Source organism: Lacerta agilis, chromosome 3 (assembly GCF_009819535.1).
Source record: "Lacerta agilis isolate rLacAgi1 chromosome 3, rLacAgi1.pri, whole genome shotgun sequence".
Classification (NCBI taxonomy): Eukaryota; Metazoa; Chordata; class Lepidosauria; order Squamata; family Lacertidae; genus Lacerta; species Lacerta agilis.
The window spans coordinates 77230364-77251509 of NC_046314.1; the positions used below are offsets into that span (position 1 = coordinate 77230364).

The 21146-nt window shown below is 40.2% G+C and overlaps 1 protein-coding gene across 1 annotated transcript in view; it reads left to right on the top strand.

The window, feature by feature from the left end:
* The window catches only part of KIF26B (kinesin family member 26B), a 271683-nt gene that overhangs the window by 206256 nt on the left and 44281 nt on the right, over nucleotides 1-21146 (top strand). The window contains exons 9-10 of the mRNA XM_033144389.1: nucleotides 1186-1369; nucleotides 4558-4717. Coding sequence (XP_033000280.1) covers nucleotides 1186-1369; nucleotides 4558-4717 — 344 coding nt within the window. The remainder of the gene's footprint in view (nucleotides 1-1185; nucleotides 1370-4557; nucleotides 4718-21146) is intronic.

Genomic DNA, 21146 nt, shown 5'->3' on the forward strand with positions numbered 1-21146 from the left:
CCTCCTTTAAATTATGGCTAAATCCTCTAGACACCCTTGCTGGTAGAAGTTCCTTGTAGACTTCACATCTGAAACAAAATACCTACTGTTCTGCGCATACAGTAACTTACTGCCCTTGTGGTGTGGGATTTTACCTTGCACTGAATGTGTTGGAGAGAGTTCCAGCAAAAGAGGAAGAGAGAAAGTAAACATTAATTAAACTCAGAAATCCTGAAAACACAAAGGGCCACACAGACTTCATTTGGGGTTTCAGTTAACTTGTGCAGTCTGTAGAGAATCATGCCAAAAAATCGTACAAAACTTTATTCAGTGCCTGCAGAAAATCTAAAGTTGCCCCTTTTACTACATAGACTTCAGTTTATTGGCAAGCATGTGTGATAACTAAGCAGTCTTGTTTGAAACACACCAAGGTTAGGGGGCAAGTTAGAATTCTGATTATGGATGGAGAAGATCTTGAGCATCGCCAATGGTCACGGGTGTTGGGAGTTGTAGTCTAGCAACATCAGGAAAGCCACAGGTTTTGCACTTCTGTTCTAACAGAACATACACATGTCCTGACATTATGATGCTCCATGTTTCCCCACTCTGCATAAGTGGCAGCAAATGATGTGCAGCAGGGATTGGGGAAAGCAGTATTGATTGATCTCAGGGGGAATAGAAATTATATCCACAGCTGTCATTTTAAGCAGGAACCATGTGTTTACTATCACACCTAGTTTGGACTTGGCAGAAGGTTTTGAGAAAGCAAATCTGCAAAGCAACTGTTAAGGGTTGGGGGAGTCTAACATTGTCCATTACAAGACATCCAGCCTCTCAACATATTTACTGGAAAGAACAGGGAAGTGTGGAGGCAGGCTTGCTTGATGGTAACCTTGAAGGCAGATGGAAGCTAAAGTGTCAGTGACCAAAACCTGCCTAACTGGGTCTGAGAAACAGAAACCAGATCCAAAGGAGGACACCAGGTTCAGTATCACAGATCTAGAGTGAAACACCTTGCTTCTTCGTTTTTGGGTTTTTGTTCATGTGGATGCATTTCACTGTGGGGATTCTCTTTTGCCAGAGATGTTCCGCAAAGCAAGATATTCCCTAATCTAGAGCATGCTGTATTTTGGTGGTGCTAACAGAAAGTACTGGATCTCAATAAGCACATTTTATATGGTTTGTATCCTGTTGGTTGCCTTGCAGCTGCAGAATCAAAGTGAACTCCGAGCTCCTACTGCAGAGAAAGCTGCCTTCTTCCTCGATGCAGCCATTGCCTCGCGTCGTAGCAGCCAGCAAGATTGCCGGGAGGAAGATCACAGGAATTCTCACATGCTCTTCACTCTGCACATCTACCAGTACCGAATGGAGAAGAGTGGAAAAGGGGGAAGTAAGTCCCGCTGTTTCCCTGTCTTTTTCTAAGATATGCATATACTGTTGTCGTTTAAATGACTATGCATCTCCAGTGGCACGTATGCATATGCAAGGCAGTTCCATAAAACTGGGTGCACAATACTGAATGCACAGCTCCTGGTGAATGCGAGCTGTGCACCTGAGCCATGCAGGAGGGCACTGCCACTGACTCCTGCAAAGATGTCAGTGATCATCCAGGGCTATAAGGGATCAATTAATACAATATCCTTGAACCTGGCCTTGTAGTGTAAGCTTTCGAGTACCAGAGTTATGGACTGGTGACAGTCCACCCCCATCAGCAGTCTAGCTGCAGTGTTTCCAATACATGAACCACTGTGGCCAGGCTATGTCATGCAATATCTGTCCCTATAAATCTCCAAATTCTGCCTTGGCTCATAAGGCTAAGTAACTCTTCTCCAACTGATTAACTTTTCTCCCTGCCCTGCAAATGGCCGCCTTCCTTCTTTTACTTGCTTGCGACCTGCTGCCTGTCTTCCAGACTACTACTTGACTGCGCCAAAACTAAAAGCACAACCAAAGGCACCTCTCTTCTGGCAGTATTAAAATGGAGGCATTAATTCAGTAGATCTAATAAACGAAATCCTCTCTCTTACCACCGAGGGGTGGCTTCTTTATTCACTTGGGAACTTGAAAAGCCACTATTTCCTTTATGGGTATTATTAAATGATTGAACCATTTAATCCCAAAGGTTAGCAATTTTTGTATTATGTCAGTTTGAATTGCTACGTCTGATGCCCTCTCATATGGATCATGAGTTTGAAAGAATATTTTTGTTGTTAATAGTTATTTGGATTGTTTTTGATTCAGAAAATTGTGCATTATACACACATGCATGGGTGATAGCCAGCATTAGTCACACACAGGGTAGGCCTGCTGATTTTTATATATCTGTTGAATAACACCCTATGTAAATATAAACACGGTATCATACTATGCATGCAATGTACATGAATCAAAGTGTCCAAACATATTACACAACTGAAATCTTTTTTTGCATGTATTACAGTAATAACTCACATAGAATTGCCAGACAGAACTTAACTCACAATGGGCTTATTAATCATCCCCCCTTCAGTGCAAAGGAGGACTATGGATGCTCAATCTTTTAGGAATGAGAATGGCTTGCTTTAAGTCATGTAATTGTCTATGTTTTTATGTGTGCGCACACACACACTTTGTAATTACTTTCTAATGCAATTAAATGAAGAAATCCTATCATTTTTCCAAAGCTTGATAAATTATGTCAAAGAAAAGGCCCCCTGTGTTGCATTCATATTCCACCTCTGGGTGACCTATTGAGCTGGCTAGAGCCCGAGATAAGCTCTGATCTAGTCTAAAGTTAGTTGCGATTAAGCCCCTTTATAATTTCTTTTTAAAATACTGCTCAGTAACATTTTTTTTAGTATAAAATTGAAATAAATAAATTGAATGTTGTAGAATGGTAATATAGCTAGCTAGCTAGCTAGAAGCAGAATCCTATCTATCTAAGAATCAATAAATAGGTGGCAGTTATTCAAAAATGTTAGTGGGTGATATCCAATTTAAGTCATAATCAAAGCAGACCTACTGAAATTAATGGACTTAATTAATGGACCCAGACTAAGAATAACCTTGGATATCACCCAGGGTTATTTTTCTGACTTCCATTTCTTAGTGCAACATGTTCACTTAATTGAAACATTTGTACTACATGCCATGCTCTCAAAAACAATTAGTTTATTGAGAATCTAGTAGTCTGAGGGCAGGGCTAGATGTTACAAAATTGACCACTAACATTACAAGCAAAGGCTAATCTCCCAGCCAATGTTCTGTAATCTGCAATCCAAGGAAACAACTCTTTATATTCAAGATAGCATACCAACGCTGGTGTACGAAACCTTGAACTCACAGCCCAGATGCTACCAAATCAAGGTCAAGTTTCTTGTATAAATTTACAAGGCACTTGACAGCTTGGGTCCAGGATACACTTAAGAACCACCTGATTCCTTATATCCCTGCCCAGTTATTGAGGTCTTTGGGGGAGGCACTATTAGTAGCCACCCCATGACTCGGACACATGGGTCATATGTATTCAGTATAGTAGGCCAAATTTTGTGGTACTCCTTCCTGACTGAGATCAGACAGGCCCCCTCCTGGTTGACCTTTGGGAAGACCTTTTTCATTTCAGCAACCATTTAAAGCAAGTTTTCAGATTTTATGGTTAATTTAAATTGATTTTATATTTATTTTATCTTTTGTGAACTTACTGTATCCCACTTAGAGGCTACAATGTTAAGCAGTATATAAATTGCTAAAATTAATAAATAAAACATCATGCTTCAGTGAACCTAACACCTACCTTTCTTTCTTCTGTACTTTGGAGCAGCTATGGGCAGCAAAATATAGTTTATTAGCTACATTAAATTTCTAAATATTTCTCAAATGCTCAAATGCTTTTTTGTGTATACGGTGCACAAATAAATTTATAATTATGGAAATTTGTTGAATAATGCACTTTCATGCACACATTAGTTGGCACTCTATTTCTGAGCATATAACACGTCAGACACCGGCCTCTTTAAGTAGCGTGTCAGCATTTCTAACAATACTTTTATGAAATATTCAGAAGCCAGACATTTTTGAACTGCGGAATATCATGTAGTAATGGTCATTAGGTTTTTTAGAAGTGGAAATTAAAAACTGTCTGTCTTATCAGGTAGTGTCTCTTGCCTTAGTTTTTTTTGAGCATATGTGGAATTCTGGCAAATATGTTAAAAGAGGTAATAACAGAGGAAAATGAAGTACAGTATAAAAACAACAGACACTTTCACCTGCCTACATATGTAAGAATGGAAGAGGTAGGATTAGTCACAAGAAAGGGTTGAGAGGAATGAGTTTAACTCTCTCACGTTTGTTATTGTTTTAATGCTGGCTTCTTTGTTTTTGATGTCTCTGTAGGTTATAAAGATCATTAATTTCTCCCCCCCCGCCACTGTGTGTATCTCCAGTCTTAAAACCCATTGGTTTCAAGGGACCTTACTCCCAGGAAACCACATATAGTATAGTATTCCAGTGTCTATATATTACAACACCATACTTACATTAACCTATGAGAATCATAAAGCTGGCTCTTGATATCTCTCTCTCTCATTTCTTCTTTAACAGTGTCAGGAGGTCGTAGCCGCTTACACCTCATCGACCTGGGCAGCTGTGTTAAACCCCTCAGCAAAAATCGTGAAGGAGGCTCTGGACTTTGTCTTTCATTGTCTGCATTGGGCAATGTGATCCTAGCCCTAGTCAATGGCAGCAAGCACATTCCATACAAGTAAGTGATCTCTCGCTCTGTCATCTCTCTCTCTCTCTCTCTCTCTCTCTCTCTCTCTCTCTCTCTGTGTGTGTGTGTGTGTATTGTTGGCATCCGTCGGTCTCAAGAGACAATGGAAGAGTATGCCATTGGGGGTAAAGTCAAACTGTTGGAGTGTTACAGCATCTGCTGAGGCTGTAGAGACCATTAGAGGAGAGAGCAGTGTCTCTTTCCAAAATATATTCATTAATATCCTCAGCTCTGTTCAAGAAGTGGCAGGGAAAATAATTATAAAAATCAGTAGGGCAGTACGTGGTTGCATATTATCTGTCAACTATTCTAAGCAGCAGAGAAAATTCATTTTGGAGACTTGTCTTTCCAATACCAAGAGAGATTTACTAAGTCTCATGCAACAATCTTTTGGGTGCTTGCCCATAAGTAGCAAGGATCACCTTCAGGCGATTAGGTATAGAAACTTTTTATAATTTGGAAGAGAGCTGAGTCTCCTTTCTTTCAAGTGTGAAATGACAAACACAGGTATGTGTGAGCCAGTGGGATACAATTTTTTCATAAATGTTGGCTTATTTGCAGGGCCTAGATGTGCTTCATCTTGTTTGTCAGCCAGAGCTGCTGCAGAAACTTAATCTTTTGCTTATGATGCTGATGAAATTTTTATGATACAAAGCTATAAACAACAAACAGCTCATACAGAATAATAACATTGAATATTGAACAGAAGACCCTTTTCTAGTCCCATATTGCTAATTTATTTACTTATTTATTTTGTAAAGTTTATATACCATTTGACTGTAAAGAAACCCTCAAAGCAGTAATAACAAGAACTGAACCCCACAAGTACCAAATTGTATGTTAACATTTATCATAATTTCTATTTATGATCTTGCCCCCTATTAATTTTCCAAATTGAATATACTTTTTGGGATGAATGGGGTCTCATTGTATTATTTTTGTAGCATAATAAATAAAATCATTCCACACAACAAAATGTTGTGGTTTCACTAGCCCTTTGAAGTTAAAAACAACACCTCTAGATTAGGCTTTTGATAATATCAGTTGAAATATCTCTGTAATATCTGCATGTCCCCCCCCCTTTGAGCCTGAAAAAAGGCAGGCTAAAGAAAATGTGGGGGGGCGCACACCATTAGGCTAAACCTATCAAAACATTGATGTTGTTTAAGTTGTAAACAGCTGTTTCTCTGGACAGGGAGAAAAGCACCACCCAAAATGTCTTCCACTCCCCATGCTGGCATATCTCTTGTTGCTGTGATTCACAGCTGTTATTCTACACTTCTTCTGGGTTTCTGCAGACATACAGGTGCCAGAACACTTGTTCATGTTTGCATCTATCTCATGAAAAGAAACACAAAGCTTTCTCTCAGTGAGCTGTTAAGGAATCTATTCCCAAAAGAAACATTTGGCCTGCTCATATGGCTTGCTAGCCATCATATAGAAGCAGTCCCAAAGATATACTTTAGAGCACACAGAGCTTGAGATACAGTGCCCAGTGTTGACTTCACTGAAGTGGTAGGAAACCTGCAAAGCGCTTTTACATTAACTGGAACCTATACACTCTTTGCACTGGTTCCTCAAGTGCACTTGTGGCCCCATGACAATGTCGCAAGCATTTGTGTTACCTTTTCTTTCTCCAAACCTTTATTGGGCATTACAGATATAGACTGTCTTAAAACATCCATATACAAAGAAACAGCCATATAGGATATAAGAGATACTATTGATAGACAGAGTTTGGCCAAACTGCTGGAGGCAGTGAAAGATAGGCATGCCTGGCATGCTCTGGTCCATGGGGTCACGACGAGTCGGACACGACTGAATGACTGAACAACAACAACATTGACAGACACTCAGCCACCCTTTCAGTTACCTCCGGGTTAATATCAGACAGGTAGAATCTGATATTTTCATTGTGCCATGATGTTAAACTACCCAAAAAGGGGGATGACACGCATTTATGTAGCTGGCTGTACAGTGGACAGTAGAAAAGAATATATGTTCTACAGTGTCTGGCACTTTCAAATAACAACTGCAATGTCTCTCATTTCTAGGGATGTTTAAATATCTGCCCTCACTACATCAAAGGAAAATTCTGCTTGGTTTTTTTTTTTTAATCACTTTAGCCTCCTTTCTTTTTCCTTGCCACCCACAAGTTAGCTGTAGACCTATCTGGACTGGAACTCCACCATTTGACCCAAAAGTAAGGCCCTGTTGATATATAAAGAATCCCAGAAATGAGAAGAGCAAAAAGACCCAGGTGTCCCAATATGGACAATGATACAGGATCTTTAACATATGCAAGCTTTATGCAAATCTGAGGCCATTTTTTTTTTTTTTTTTTTTTTTTTTTTGCAATGTGTGAGATGTAAGTAGCCACTGTGAGGAAAAGGAGGCAAAGAGGTAGCAGGAAGGGCTCATGGGTGGTTAGGAGTTGAGCTTGGACCCCCAAGGAGTCTGGGCGTGATTTGGAACCTAGAGGTTCAAATTCAGAGGATTCACTTTTCCCGCACATGTTCCAAATCAGTACAGTTGCCTCATTCATTGACATGAACGAGAAAGCCTGCTTTAGGTATAACCAATACAAACATTTACATCATGAAGTTTTATCAATAAAGGGTCCATTGTTTCTACACCAAGCTCTAAAAAAAATCCCCATTAACTTCAAGAGAAGATTAAAAAAAATGCAGTCTGTCATAACTAAACTTTACAGAACTTTGTTAAGGCAGTAATGAGAAGATTTTTACTAAGATATGTGTGGAAATGGTTGCTGCTGCTTTGTTTCTCTAAATGTGTTATATTATCTGTGTCTGATTTCTAAGATGAATGTGTCTCTGCGGCCCTCAAATGAATACACATTTGCACAAATTCCAGATACTAGTTTATACAGCTTAGTGTTTAAAAGAAAAGAAAAGAAAAGATGCTCGTTGCTAGGCAGCAATGATGATAATTCATGGTAATGCTGTTTTGGAAATAATCATTTTATACAGCATAATGACTTTTGGAATGCAAGAGATGCGTTTAGAAAAGTGTAAGAATTTATGAATCCTTTACTAAATAGCATCAGTTTAAATTTATTGTAGTGCACGAATCTTTATTCTGGAGATGCATTTGAATCCTTTTGCATTTTTTTACCCCTAGTAGTACCTATCGACATGGTTTGGGACTACATTGGCGTGCATTTCTATAAGCAAACTATAGTGGAACGGCAGGGATTTTTCTTTTTTTTTTTTTTTATAAGAATTTATTGACATTTTTACTTATAACAACATACAACCTTAACCACACCTACATTTATACACATACAAAACAAATACAATTACACATCTATTACAAAAATTGCCATGATTTTTCTTCTTAATTAGACATCTCAAAAAAAAATTTCTTTTTCCCAATCTTGACAGTTGACTTCCCCTGCCTTTTCACCTTCGAGTTTATATCCATAATCTACTTTTTAACCTCTTCATTTAAAAAATTAAACTTAATTATATATATAAAGTAAAACATTCATCTTAATCTTCATCTTAATCTTAATCGTCTTAATCTATAAACTTAAACCACTTAAATTGACTTTATTTATACTACATCCTCATCAATCCTCACAAATCGTCCTCATCAAATCTATCTCTTCTATCCTTTGAACTGCTGCTAATAACATAAAAACTTGAAATATCTCTTTTCATGTTCAAACAAATAATAAAACAAACTATTGTTGACAGTGTTCACCCTCCAATTTCAAAATACCATAACAGATTGCTTTAGATTTTACTTAATACTTCACCCCACACCCCCTCTGTCCATTCTTCTTCTCCTGATGGCATCAGCACTGGACTTCCATGCAACTTCCCTCTCCCAACGTCCACAGATCCAGGCACAGTCCAAAGCTCTCCTTGCCACGAGCTCCGAGGTATCCAACTCTCCCTCTCTCAGCTTCTCCGGTTCTTTGTAGCATTCCTTTTCTTCTTGTAAATACCTTAATTCTCTGTCCCTGGCCCCCGAGCTCACACCTCGGGGACTGGATATAGCAAATCTTGACATCGCCTTGGGACTGCCACCCCCAACAAGCGAATTTCTTCTCCGAAGTAGCTCATTCATTTCTTCCCATCTTTCCATCCATCCTCTCAGCTCTTTGACAAGATTTTCTTCCAAAGTGTCAAAAGTTTTGTTAGCCTCCTCTGTGGGCAGTTGGTTCCATTTCAGACCCCCACACAAGACTTTAACTTTTCTGTAAATTAGTTCCACCTTCAGGGCAGTGAGCCTTTGTTCATCTGTTAGTCCAGAGTTCAATACCAGTTCAAGGACGAAACCCAGCATACTGGCAGAGGAGGAGGAAGTGGGTATCATATTTCTTCTCCTGTCTCTTTGTTCGTCGGAACGGCAGGGATTTTTCATCTTGTGGTGCAATACTCCGTAAAAATGGATTGCAGCACAGAAGAGGTGGTGGACAGATGCAGGCTCTCCCTCTATTTGAGGTATCTTCTCTTCCTGTTCAAGCTAAGTGGTTCAGGCTTAGAAAGTGGATGGATTTGCTTGCAGGCTCTTGGTTGGAACATTATTAGACATAGGAAAGTGCATAGAGAATCTATTCCAACAGAACACAAAGGAAGAATTGTATGTCTAGTGGCATTTTGTTTGAGTAACATTTGATCCTATGATGCTTTGAAGTTCTGCTGAGTTAAAAATTATGTCAGACAGGAGATTAAGGAAAAGAAATGAAAAGAGGGGAAGCTGCTTTACTACTGTTGTGCTATCACCTGTGTGCTTGTAAAGAAGTTTGCCGGGTCACAGAATATGTGATGTTGTACCTGTCAGTGCACCAGAAGCACTTGGCTCTCTGCACAGCTGCCCCACATATGATGAGCCACAGAACTGCAGTTTTGAGCATCTCCCTAGACAGTGTAGGATTCTCAAGCTTTTGAACAGCCCCACCTATCCACACTGACCATTGAGCCCTTCCAGGAAGACACAGAAAATGCTTCTAACTTGGGCTGAGATTTTGTTTGCACAACAACTGTTCTTCCTGGCTTTAGGACCTTTTGGTACATCCTTTGGCTTTCTCATTCTTATGGTGAGACTCCTAATGTCGCTCCTCTGCTCTGACATTTGGCTTCGGGGCAGAGAAAGAGGGGCCCGGTGGGTGTGGGCTGCCCCGGGTGTCATCACTGAGGAGGGGGTGTCACAAAATGACAAAAACATTAGTTTTTAAAATAAAAAAATAAAAATTGGGCTCACGAAACTTTTTAGTTCCGTCAACAAATGCAGTGAAATGCGGCTGGCACTGGGCCCCACACCGTGGGGGCCAGCACTTACCGTGGGGCCTGCAACATACCCGAGCCACGCGTCTCTGCTGGGAGTGACGTGGTGGCTTGAGCGCCTGCAGGCTCAGCACTTCCTGAAACGGCAGCATGGAGCTTGCGTCTGCCCACTGCCTCTCCCTCAACCACCCTACAGCTGAGAGGGAGGCTGAGGAGTGGCTCCATGCAGCACGTCCCGCCCCCATGGGCGGCTTGCCCCACCCCAAGCTGCAGGATGCACGCGCCCCACCGGGCACCCGAGCGGCTAGCTACGCCACTGCTTGGCTTGATCCCTTGACTCTGACCCCTGACACAGCACCTAACTCTTGAGACCTGGCGCCCTCCTTTCTGACTGCTTCCAAAAGCTCAGCCATGTGGCAAACAAGCTAGAGAATACATTGTGCCTTGCAAGGTTACTTTTCAACTCTCCAAACTCTGCATTTGATATTCTTGGTAATGCTGAAATATTTGAACCAAACCTTCAGTTTATTTGTGTGAAGCAGCCATTTTTCTCTTTTCAGCGCCAGGAGAACATTTCTAAAATAGTGTGTCCCCTTCTGGGTATGTCTGAATAGGAATGATGTTGACAAATTGGAAAGGATTCAAAGGAGAGAAATAAGCATGATTAAAGGTCTGAGGGGATTGATTGATTTATGAGCAATGAGTACAAGAACTAAAGCTTCCTTGCTTTGGAAAAAAAAAGAACGACTAAAGAAGATATGTGAATAGTTTACAAGATTTTCAAGGGTAGCAACACAGAGGACAGGGAATCATTATTTGTATGTCTGCAAGTGGAATCCATTTGGGATGAAGGAATAGAAACAAATAAAGCAAAGGGAAATAAACTGTCAACAGAGAATGAATGCACCTGAAGGTCGGCTTTAGAGATGCAGGATTTTCCGCGTTATAGCCACAACAAATTATTCAGTGCCCTATTTCTAAACTTAGTCTCTTTTAGTAGTGTATTCTGACCTAAAGGCGAGTTGAAGTTAATGAAATATACCACAGATCTGTGGCATCTGCACTGGAACAAACTACCTCAGAAGGTTCTAGACTCTCCTTCATTGGGTTTTTAAAAACAGGTGTTGGATGGCCCTTGGTCAGGTATTCTGTAGCTGTGATTCCTTCATTGCAGGGTGTTGGAGCAGATGACCCTTGGGGTGCTTTCCAACTGTACAATTACATGAGTCTGTGAAATATCTGGAAATTGCATTGGTAGAGTATTTTGAATAGGGACAGGTTCTACTATAACCTACTGAGATGTTGCAAACAGAAACCAAGAGTTAATCCTTTGATTGTTATTTTAAATGAAGCAATCTGCAGGGTTTGCCAGCTTTTCAACCCTGCCAGTCTATCCTCTGCTTGCTCTTCCCATTACTTCTATCCATTCTCCTGGCACAAAAAGTATGTTTAAAGGAATGGACCTATTTTTCACTTGTCTATAGGTTGTTTGGATTATTTTTCGTGGCTGTTTCTTACTTAATTGGTTTACAGCCAATTTCTTAGAACATTCCATAATATAGTAGCCAAATCAAACCCATTAAACTAGAAACATTCCCACTCCCTTAATTTGCCCCCAGTGAGAGATTTATACCACCAGGGATGTTTATATGGTGATTAACTGTGCTATAAGAAAGAAACTTCATTTGAAACTTGGCAAAGCTGCCTTTTATAATGCCTTATATGAGTCTCCTATGTAACCACTTTAGTCAAATCCTACGTTTATATTTCCCACCTGGAATAATTTCCCTACATGCTACATAATTCTTCAGTTGGGCAGGCATAATGATTACAGAACTCAAAAACTGTTCTTTCAAAAACAGGCATGATGTCTTAGGCACTTTAGTCATGTGCAGGGAACCCAATGGGCAGGCAGCTACCTGTTGATCATGGCAGTTTTCTGTGAAGTTTAATTTTCAGCACAAAAAGTGATGCTGCAAAATTTGCTGTGGTTCAAGATTTGTTTGGCATGTGAATTTGTAATGATTAGCCTTATCCCAAATTGAGTGTCATTTCCCCCTAAATTATTATCCAGCAGGATTTAGCATAATCTAGGCCACACAAAAAAAAAACCCTCCTCCCTGGCTCTTCTGTTGCACCCTTTCTGGTTACCTGGTGCTGCCTCAATAGCAGGTGTAGATAGAGAGATCTAGAGATACCTAAAGACACCCTGGGATATGCTTGCCCCAGGAATTCTGGGAGATGAAATTGTTCTACTTCTCCCATGTTCCCCGTCACCTAGGATGCTTACATTCCAGGCACCAGAGAAAGAGAAGTAGAGGGGCTTCTCAAGCCTTAAATCTCTTATGCTGTAGACACTGCCATGCCTGGGAAGTGGTCAGTGATGTCATCTGCAGTGTAATAGGGTTTTCAAATATCGAATTGGGTTCCAGAACAACCGAATTATTTTTTCTAACCTTGAGGAAGACCTGGACATCACTATCATTTTAATTATATTGATTTAAATTCGTATTTTAGTCTTTTAATCATTGCCCAGGATAGGAGGCATTCCTGGCTGTTTGGCCGGATCTAAATTTTAGAATAAAATAAATGAATGAAACCTAGTTCCTACCACCAACCACACTTCTTCAGTCCCTGTCCATGTATTCCCATTAAGTTTGTTTTCAAACATGGCTTTGAAGTCTTTTTAAAAGGAAAGCTAATCTGCAATAAAATCTCTCCCTTATCAGTCTCTACAGCCACAGAAGGCACTGTAACTCTCCAATGGTTTGACTTTACCCCTGAAGGATCACTGTTCCATTATCTCCCAAGACGGATGCCAAGAAGTTGCAGAATTATTTATACATTACCTTTCAGAACATGGATCAACCCAGTCCAGAAGATCTACTAATAAGTGACAAATTCATGAAAATTCGAGAATGCTCTTTAATTTAGCTTTAATACCATGCTTTCCCACTCTGTTCTTAAAGTATTTAACATCTAATAGGAAAGAAATGGAGAACGTAATACTGCTGAAGCAGCAGTCTCTTGAGAACATTGTTTTCAGTATATGAAACGCTCTATGGCTTATATAGTTCTACAATACACCCATCCATACAAGGGTGAATCATGTATTGGAACCACATATTGAAATGATCTTAATTAAGGCTTTGTCTGGGATGTAATATTCTTTGATGTAGTAGTTCTTTGAAATTCTGCTTGTAGCAAGTCTCAATTTTTGCTTTGTGCTTTTAGGTTTTTCTTTCTTTCAGGGAGTCACAGGGCACTTTGGATCTAGTAATTTGGTGGACTTGTTAGAAAGAAAATACTGCTGTCAAAGAGCTAACTAAATTGAAAAAATATGACTAAGAGAATCAATCACTCATCATAACTCTGCAACCCATCCATTGGTCTTGCTTATGGCAACGGTTGACAACAGTTGAGGACTACAGTAACACCCACTCAAAGACTACTTTGTCTAGACACGTTGACAACTTGGGAAAATGAAGATCATGGCTGCTTTTGGTTCATCTTTATTTTCCTTTTGTTTTCAAGGTAGCTAGAGCCATTACTGGATTTCACACTAGTGAGGCAGTAGGATGGCTACTGCACAACCACTTAAGTGAGAAATGCCCAGATGTGTTGGTTCCAGAGGGAAAAGTTGTATTTAGCTTTATCCTGCTGTCACGAGAGCCTTCACGTGCCAGTTTTATTATTATGGTGGTTCAAGAAAAGAGCACTATGGGTAGGGGAAACAACTGTTCCAACTTTTCATTTAACCTTAGGGCTCTACAAATAGGCAGAGTGAAATGGCCACCTCAGCAGTGGGTGCTTGGGCTAAGTGGCAATGACTAGGAAAATAGTAAAATGATCTACACTCCCTAAACTAGCTTGCTGTCTTCAGGTGTAGGTGTGATTGTGGATCCTATTGCAATACCACTGTGGTCACTGATACTCAGCTGTATGTGAGATTAGGGAAGCCCATTTGTCTTTTACCCCAGGCAGCAGAAGGTGATGGGCAACCCCTGATTAATCATAGAATTGTAGAGCTGGAAGGGACTCTACATAGAATTGTAGAGCTGGAAGTCCAACCCCCTGCAATGCAGGAATCTCAGCTAAAGCATCCATGACAGATGACTATCCTTCCGTTGAAGTTTTTAAGCAGAGGATGGAGAGTCTGCAACCTCCCAAGGGAGTTCACCCCACTGTTGAATAGCTCTTACTGGCAGAATCTTCTTCCTGATGTTTAGTCGGAATCTCCTTTCTTGGATTGAGTCCTACCCTCCAGTGCAGGAGAAAACAAGCTTGCTCCATCTTCCATAAGACAGCCCTTTAGATATTTGAAGATGGCTATCGTATCTCCTCTCAGTTTCCTCTCTACAAAGCTAAACATATCCAACTCCCTCAACCGTTCCTCATAAGGCTTGGTTTCCAGACCCTTGATCAACTTGGTCACCCTCCTCTGCATACATTCCAGCTTGTCAATATCATTCCTAAATTGTGGCACCCAGAACTGGGCACAGTATTCCATGTGTGGTATGACCAAGGAAGAATAGAGTGGTACTATTACTTCGCTTGATCTGGACACTATACTTCTTCCACTTTTTGGTGAAATATGGCTATCATATGCCTCTTCCTCCTCTAGAGAGTGGCAGGAATAGTTCTGTACACTGTACCTGCCAAAGCCACCTCAGAGTGTTCTGAGGTCTGCAATTGCTGTTGTTGTTCCTCTGGCCCTGAATCGGAAAATAGATTGCAGGCAGGGTAGAAGATCTGGGCCTCTAATCTGGGCATATTTCTTCAAGTATCTGCATTTGTAGGTGGTACCCAATTATTTCCCCTTTGTTAGAGCATAAAGTAGATAAAAAATCAGGTCTCGGCCTGGAAAGGGGAGAATGTTTTTCATTTGACAGTCTTAAGCCCTAAGCAGTATTGCATAAATAAAACTAGCAGAACTCGTTACATTTTTAGAAATCAGCCTTGCTGCAGTCTGTGGGAAAGTTTCTCCCACAGAAGCCCTCTCAGAAGCCCTCTCTACAGTAACTTGGAGCACAGCTTTTAGTATGGCTGCCCCAGTTAAGTGAATAGGATTCCTGTCAAGGTACAATAAGCAACCAACTAACCCTTGTGTTGCAAACCCTTAGACTGCAATAATGAAAGGCAACACGTAGACCAATAAACAATAAAGGCACTAATTCATTAAACGTAACAAACATCCCATCATACAGAACCACCTACTTTTGTAAATATGGTTCCTAACACACAAGTCTCTGAAAGTAATATAAGTCGTAGAAGTCTTTTAGGCGATCACTATGATAAATGTACGTCTGGCGATACAATGATCAATCTCAGGATGCACGTAGATTCACGTGGAGTGGTGCCAAGCTGATCGTGTGCAGACAGTGATCCAGATAACCACACTGTTTCAAAATAATCTTCCTCAGCAGGACTATAAAAAGAATGATAGCAACGATGACCCGCATATATGTGAGTACTGGTAAACAAAGTCCACAGCAAAACATATATAAAATTAACATAAGAATTAACAACAGAGTTAACAATAAAATAAAAGGATACATACCACAACAATAAAGGAATAGTCTTCTAAGGAGCAGTGGTCATAAACCTATGTAACCACTGCTACTGGTTGCAAGAAACCCAGAGTATAAGAAATTGATCCATCACACCCAGGTGGCGCTCATTATTGATATGCAGGATAACAGAAAACAGAATTTAAAGGTACAGTACAATTGCAATGCAGATAGTAAACATTAAAGGAGCTGGATCTTTATTGTTTCCTTTAATGTTTACTATCTGCATTGCAAATGAAGATTATTTTGAAACAGTGTGATTGCTGTCTGCACACGATCACCTTAGCACCACTCCACACGAATCTACGTGCATCCTGAGACTGATCATTGTATCGCCAGACGTACATTTATCATAGTGATCGCCTAAAAGACTTCTACGACTTATATTACTTTCAGAGACTTGTGTGTTAGGAACCATATTTACAAAAGTAGGTGGTTCTGTATGATGGGATGTTTGTTACGTTTAATGAATTAGTGCCTTTATTGTTTATTGGTCTGCATGTTGCCTTTAATTATTGCAGTCTAAGGTACAATAAGCCCCTGGTATCTACACTTTCTGGAAACAATTGAAGACATTATTGTTCTGACAGGCTTTCCCAGCTGCAAAAATGGGTCTTTACCACAAGTGTCTGCATTATATGGTTTTAGCTTAGTTTTAAATCTATTTGCTGTTTTTGTATTCCTAAACTGTTTTTAATTATATTTGTTATACATTGCCTTGCAACAGTTGTTTAGAATGCAGCTAATAAATCATTGATTGTGATAATGATAGTTTACAGAAGGGGTGAGTGGTGACCTCATCACTATCAACATTCAAAAGGGTAAAACCATCACTGACAGCAGTGGAGACAGAATGGCACTCCTTTGGGGATGTTCCTTCCATGTGACTTTGGCATGATTATAAAGAGACGCTACCTGCCATGTGCTTCCACTAGTTTCTATGAGGTTACAAAGGATAAAAATCAGGGGATTATATTCTTTCTCTTGTGTGTGATCATAAACCTACTTAAAGTGATTAAGTAGATGCTGTCAAAAGGAGCTGTTGTTGTACACTGTTGCAAGAAGCATGCATCACATGGGAAAAATAAGTAAACCTGAACTATTGGAAGATGTTAGCAAAGCTATCATGTATTATACTCTCCAAACAGTCATTTAGTTATTGATTTTATTTATTTAGTGTCCATTGGAGAACTTGCTATCTTTCAGAATTAATTGGATATAAAGCTAAAGGAATGATGAGCATACCAGCACAATTGGACTGCACAATTTCTCAGGAAATCAGTGTACAACTTAACACACGTGTTATGACTTGTCAGTGGTGAGATGTAATTATGTGGAGGTAATGATTCCCCTGCAACTTATCGCTAAACAAACATCTGTAAAGCAATTCACTTGATCTCATTCTCAGATCATCAGGAATAGACCTGCCTAGTGCACCTACCTTTCTGTAAATATATATAGATATCCCTGAAGCTCTTACATGACCTGAATAGTAGAACTAGTGCAAGAATAGAATATTAATGTTTGGTATACTTTGGTATACAAAGAACAGGACACAGTACCCCCCTCTTAAGGTCCACGAATAACAATAGTTTAAGGGTCCCGGGCCCAAAAGAAGCCAGATTATACTCCACAAGGGCCAGGGCTTTTTCAGTGTTGGCTCCGACCTGGTGGAATGCTCTGTCCCATGAGACTAGGGTCCTGCGTGACCTGACCTCCTTCCGCAGGGCCTGTAAGGCAGAGTTATTCTGCCTGGCCTTCAATCTAGCCTGATCCCCTATTCCTTTCCCCCTTCCCTTTTTTCTGAAGAAACCCTTCTGGGTCCCCACATTAAAATTCCTCCCTGGTCTCCCTACTGGCCTAGCATGACTAACTTGGCCAGTTAGCCCTGGTGATGCCAGTGATGTTTGGTTTTTTATGCTGTTTTTAGCTGTTTTTTAAGTTGTTTTGATCATTGGCTTATATTGGTTGTTAGCCGCCCTGAGCCTGGTTTCTGGATCGGGAAGGGCGGGGTATAAATAATTTATTATTATTATTATTATTATTATTATTATTATTATTATTATTATTATTATTATCATCATCATCATCATCCCCATCCATGCCCTGCTACTGCCCCACAGGTAGAGAGGGCAAGTGGCAGTGGCTGCTCCAAGCTACCCCTCCCCACCTGCTCACCCAATTGTGTTGGGTGGCCTAGTGATTGCATCAGCAGAAAGAGCAGTGATAATCACTCATGTGCTCTCTTCATGTGATTCATGTGAATCTTGATTGCAGCATCTGGGCTTGATGAGGCAGGTGACCCTCACCTGTCCTGAGCCTAATCCAGCTGAGGAATCACACCCCTCCTTCCAGAGCTAGTGAACCCCACCTGGCCAGCTAGGAAGCTGAGCTATGGGCCCTTGTCTGCCTCAGTCTCCTAGAGTGTACCTCCCTCTGCTCCCTATGCCTCAGAGCCTGCCATGTTCATGGAGACGGGGGCTCTTCTGGCTCTGGTAATGGATCCTGCTCCTCTGGTTCCTGTGCACTGACTCCCATCCCCTCACCATCTTCTGTTGCCCCATGAGTACTTCCTGTGCACCCAACCTCTCCTTCTCCATTCCCAGCTTGCCCTGACGTGTACCAGTCATGGCTACACCCTTCTTCAGGATCCTCTTCCTCTTCCCTTTCATCTTCTCGGGGTACTTCTGAAGAAATTCAAAAGTGCCTTGAGAAGAAGGCAGAAAAATAGAAGCCCATTTTGCAGGGGAAGTAATCTTCTGAGAAGCTAGAGGTTCTTAGATGCTTCAGTACAGCTCTAGCACAAACCTCCCAGGACAGTACTGTTGAGTGAATGTTGGCTGTTGCTCTGACCCACACTCATTGCTCGTTCTTTGCTTGCCCACTTGAGCAGGTGATCAATCAGTGGCAGAAGCAACTAACGCAATTGACTCTGTGTTCTGTGCAGACAGGAAGGAAGGAAGGAAGGAAGGAAGGGGACCCAATCCGAGAGAGAGAGGACAGGTAGTGGTGGCACTTGCTGTTTTCCCCCCTAAGAGGACCAAAGAATATATTCTTAAGGCACACAATACAGTTCAACTTCTGGAGCTAATGGGATCAGACTTTGAGCAACATCCGGATGAGAGACAAACTAGGAACCATATATAAGCTACCATGTTTTTCTTGGAGGAGGAATGCTGTATAAATGTGACAAATATACCTTTTACTTAATATAGAAATGAAAATTCAAAAAAACAAGTATACCTTTCTGTACTAGTTGATGGTAGCTTTCACCAACTTGCTGAGCATATAAGCTTTCTTGGGCATCTACCAGGCCACAGTTGGAAACAGATGAACTTTTGATCTGAACAGCAAGGCATGTTTTAATACTTTCTAATCCACTCTTGATATAATCTTTTGCAATCTGTTGACACTGCACTCCTGGAACATTAGATTCACAATAAGCTTCTTGAACTCTTATGGCTTGCTCAGGTAAAAATTTAAGAGAGTGGCAATTTTGTAGAATGCCTTTTGGGAATTCCTTCTCCTAGTTTTCAAAAGTTACAGAGTAATCTTTGGAACTTCAATGCCACACATCATATGAAAGTATCATAGTAAGTGAAGAAAAATTGCTTACTTTTTAAGGAGAATGAAATTCTGAAAACAGGCAAAATTGACACACAGTATTTCTATACTTAAATTGTTTCACAAAGATGAAGGTAAATGTAGTTGGAACTACTCAAAAGCAGGGTACCAAGAGTTTCATGGCAAATGTTATATATGTGTTGCAAATTAGTTTTAGAATTGAGGGATGAATACAGATGGTAGAAGTAGATCTTTATTCACACCATTTTCATTAAAGTGAATAGCAGAAATGGACCTAACTAAAAATAAAATAAGGATTCACAGTTCTAGGATGATGATAATTTTTTTAAAAAACAAATATTCTGCCATAAAGAGTATGTGGTTACCTTGTGCCTTGTACGCTTCATAACCAGCTTCTCACTGGGTTGTTGGAAAAAAATTAAGTTTGGATAGCCCCAAATATGTTGCTCTGAACTCTTTGGAGAACATCTGGAATACAAGTGTGATAACTAAATAAATAATTGAAGGATTTTGATATGTCTAGACAAGTTATAATGGCCAGTGGGTATGAAAACTGTCGAAGCTGCCTTAATTTGCTTGACATGTTGCCTGGCATTGGTACACAGAGAGAATTTTCTTGACACTAAGACAAATCTTTTTAAAATAAAATTAAGACTAAAAATTACATAGTAAACTTCCTGCTTCGTGTGCTGAGCCACAGCACATGAAAGGCTCACTACATGCAGACAGTTGCCATGGAGAGTGATTTCTAGCAGGCTTCATATGGCAGCCATTTTGTGTGTGATGGCTCAGGGTATATACAAAGCCTGTTCCAGGTGAAAATAATAGAAGTCCATTAAGTTTCCAGGTATATACTTAATTTATATATTCCTCATAAGTTCCCTAATTATCAAATGAAACTCTTCTGCTTTTCAGATTCCACCCCCCCCCCGGCTCCAAAGAATGGGAATGTTTCAGATAAGAATCCCCACATTATTTACTTCTATTCAGATGAGGTTATTTTTATGTACAATCTGATTTTCTGAGAAAGTTGAGTGACCTCAGTTTTTGTAATGATCTCTAGATACAGATACTTGAGGGTGCTGCTTTATCTGAATTCTTAGGCAAGCCAACCTGATTTGTACATCCCAGACAAGGATCAGTAATTATTTTCGCACTTAGTAGTGAATTTTGCAGTGCAGTTCTTTGATCAGAACTGCATATGACCTTGCACATTAAAATGCATACAGAAATTCCTTGTAGGATAAATTGCATTTTTGTATGCTCTTAATTCTTTTAAAAAGTGAAAAAATACATTTGAAAATAATGTAAATAAATGTTCATGTTTGTATTTTTAATTATTGATGCAGACACAAAACTGAATTACCTTATGAGCGAACATGTGCAAAACTGACACTGACCAGAAACAGACTGATCTGTCTATCCCTAGATTTCCCCTAAACTTTTAAGTTGGTATACAAAGTGATGTTTTGTGGATAATGGAGGCAAGAGACTGTTTGGACTTGACCCCTTTGGTGCTGTCTTCCATGTGATGTACAAAGCTATGGGTCACCACAGATCAAAAAGCTCTGAAATCTGTTTTTCCTCTTCTATTTTTCCGTAAAAGACTACAATTGCCAGTTGTGATGTTGAGGATTGATTAATTGTATTTATGAGATAATTAGGGATAACAGAAAATGTTTAAGGGCTTCTTGTTAGTGACTTCGGTATTCTTACTGCATATAATGTTTTGGGGCTATTGTAAAAGCATGTTTTTATTTGAAGGAATAGCTGTATGAACTGAGGCACATGTATAGACAAGAAAAATGTTTAATTCGTAGCACGGAAATAGTTCTGCTTTTCCTTACTGCTGTGCTACGGTCTGAAAGCACCAGGAGGCTGGCACACAAAGGTTTTCTCCGGCAGATGCCAACGATCTTACTGAGTGACCTTCCCAGCTTCCTGGAGAGTTGCTCTATTTATACTGGTTGCAATTCCAATCCGAGTGGTTTGTGAAATTGAACAGCAGTC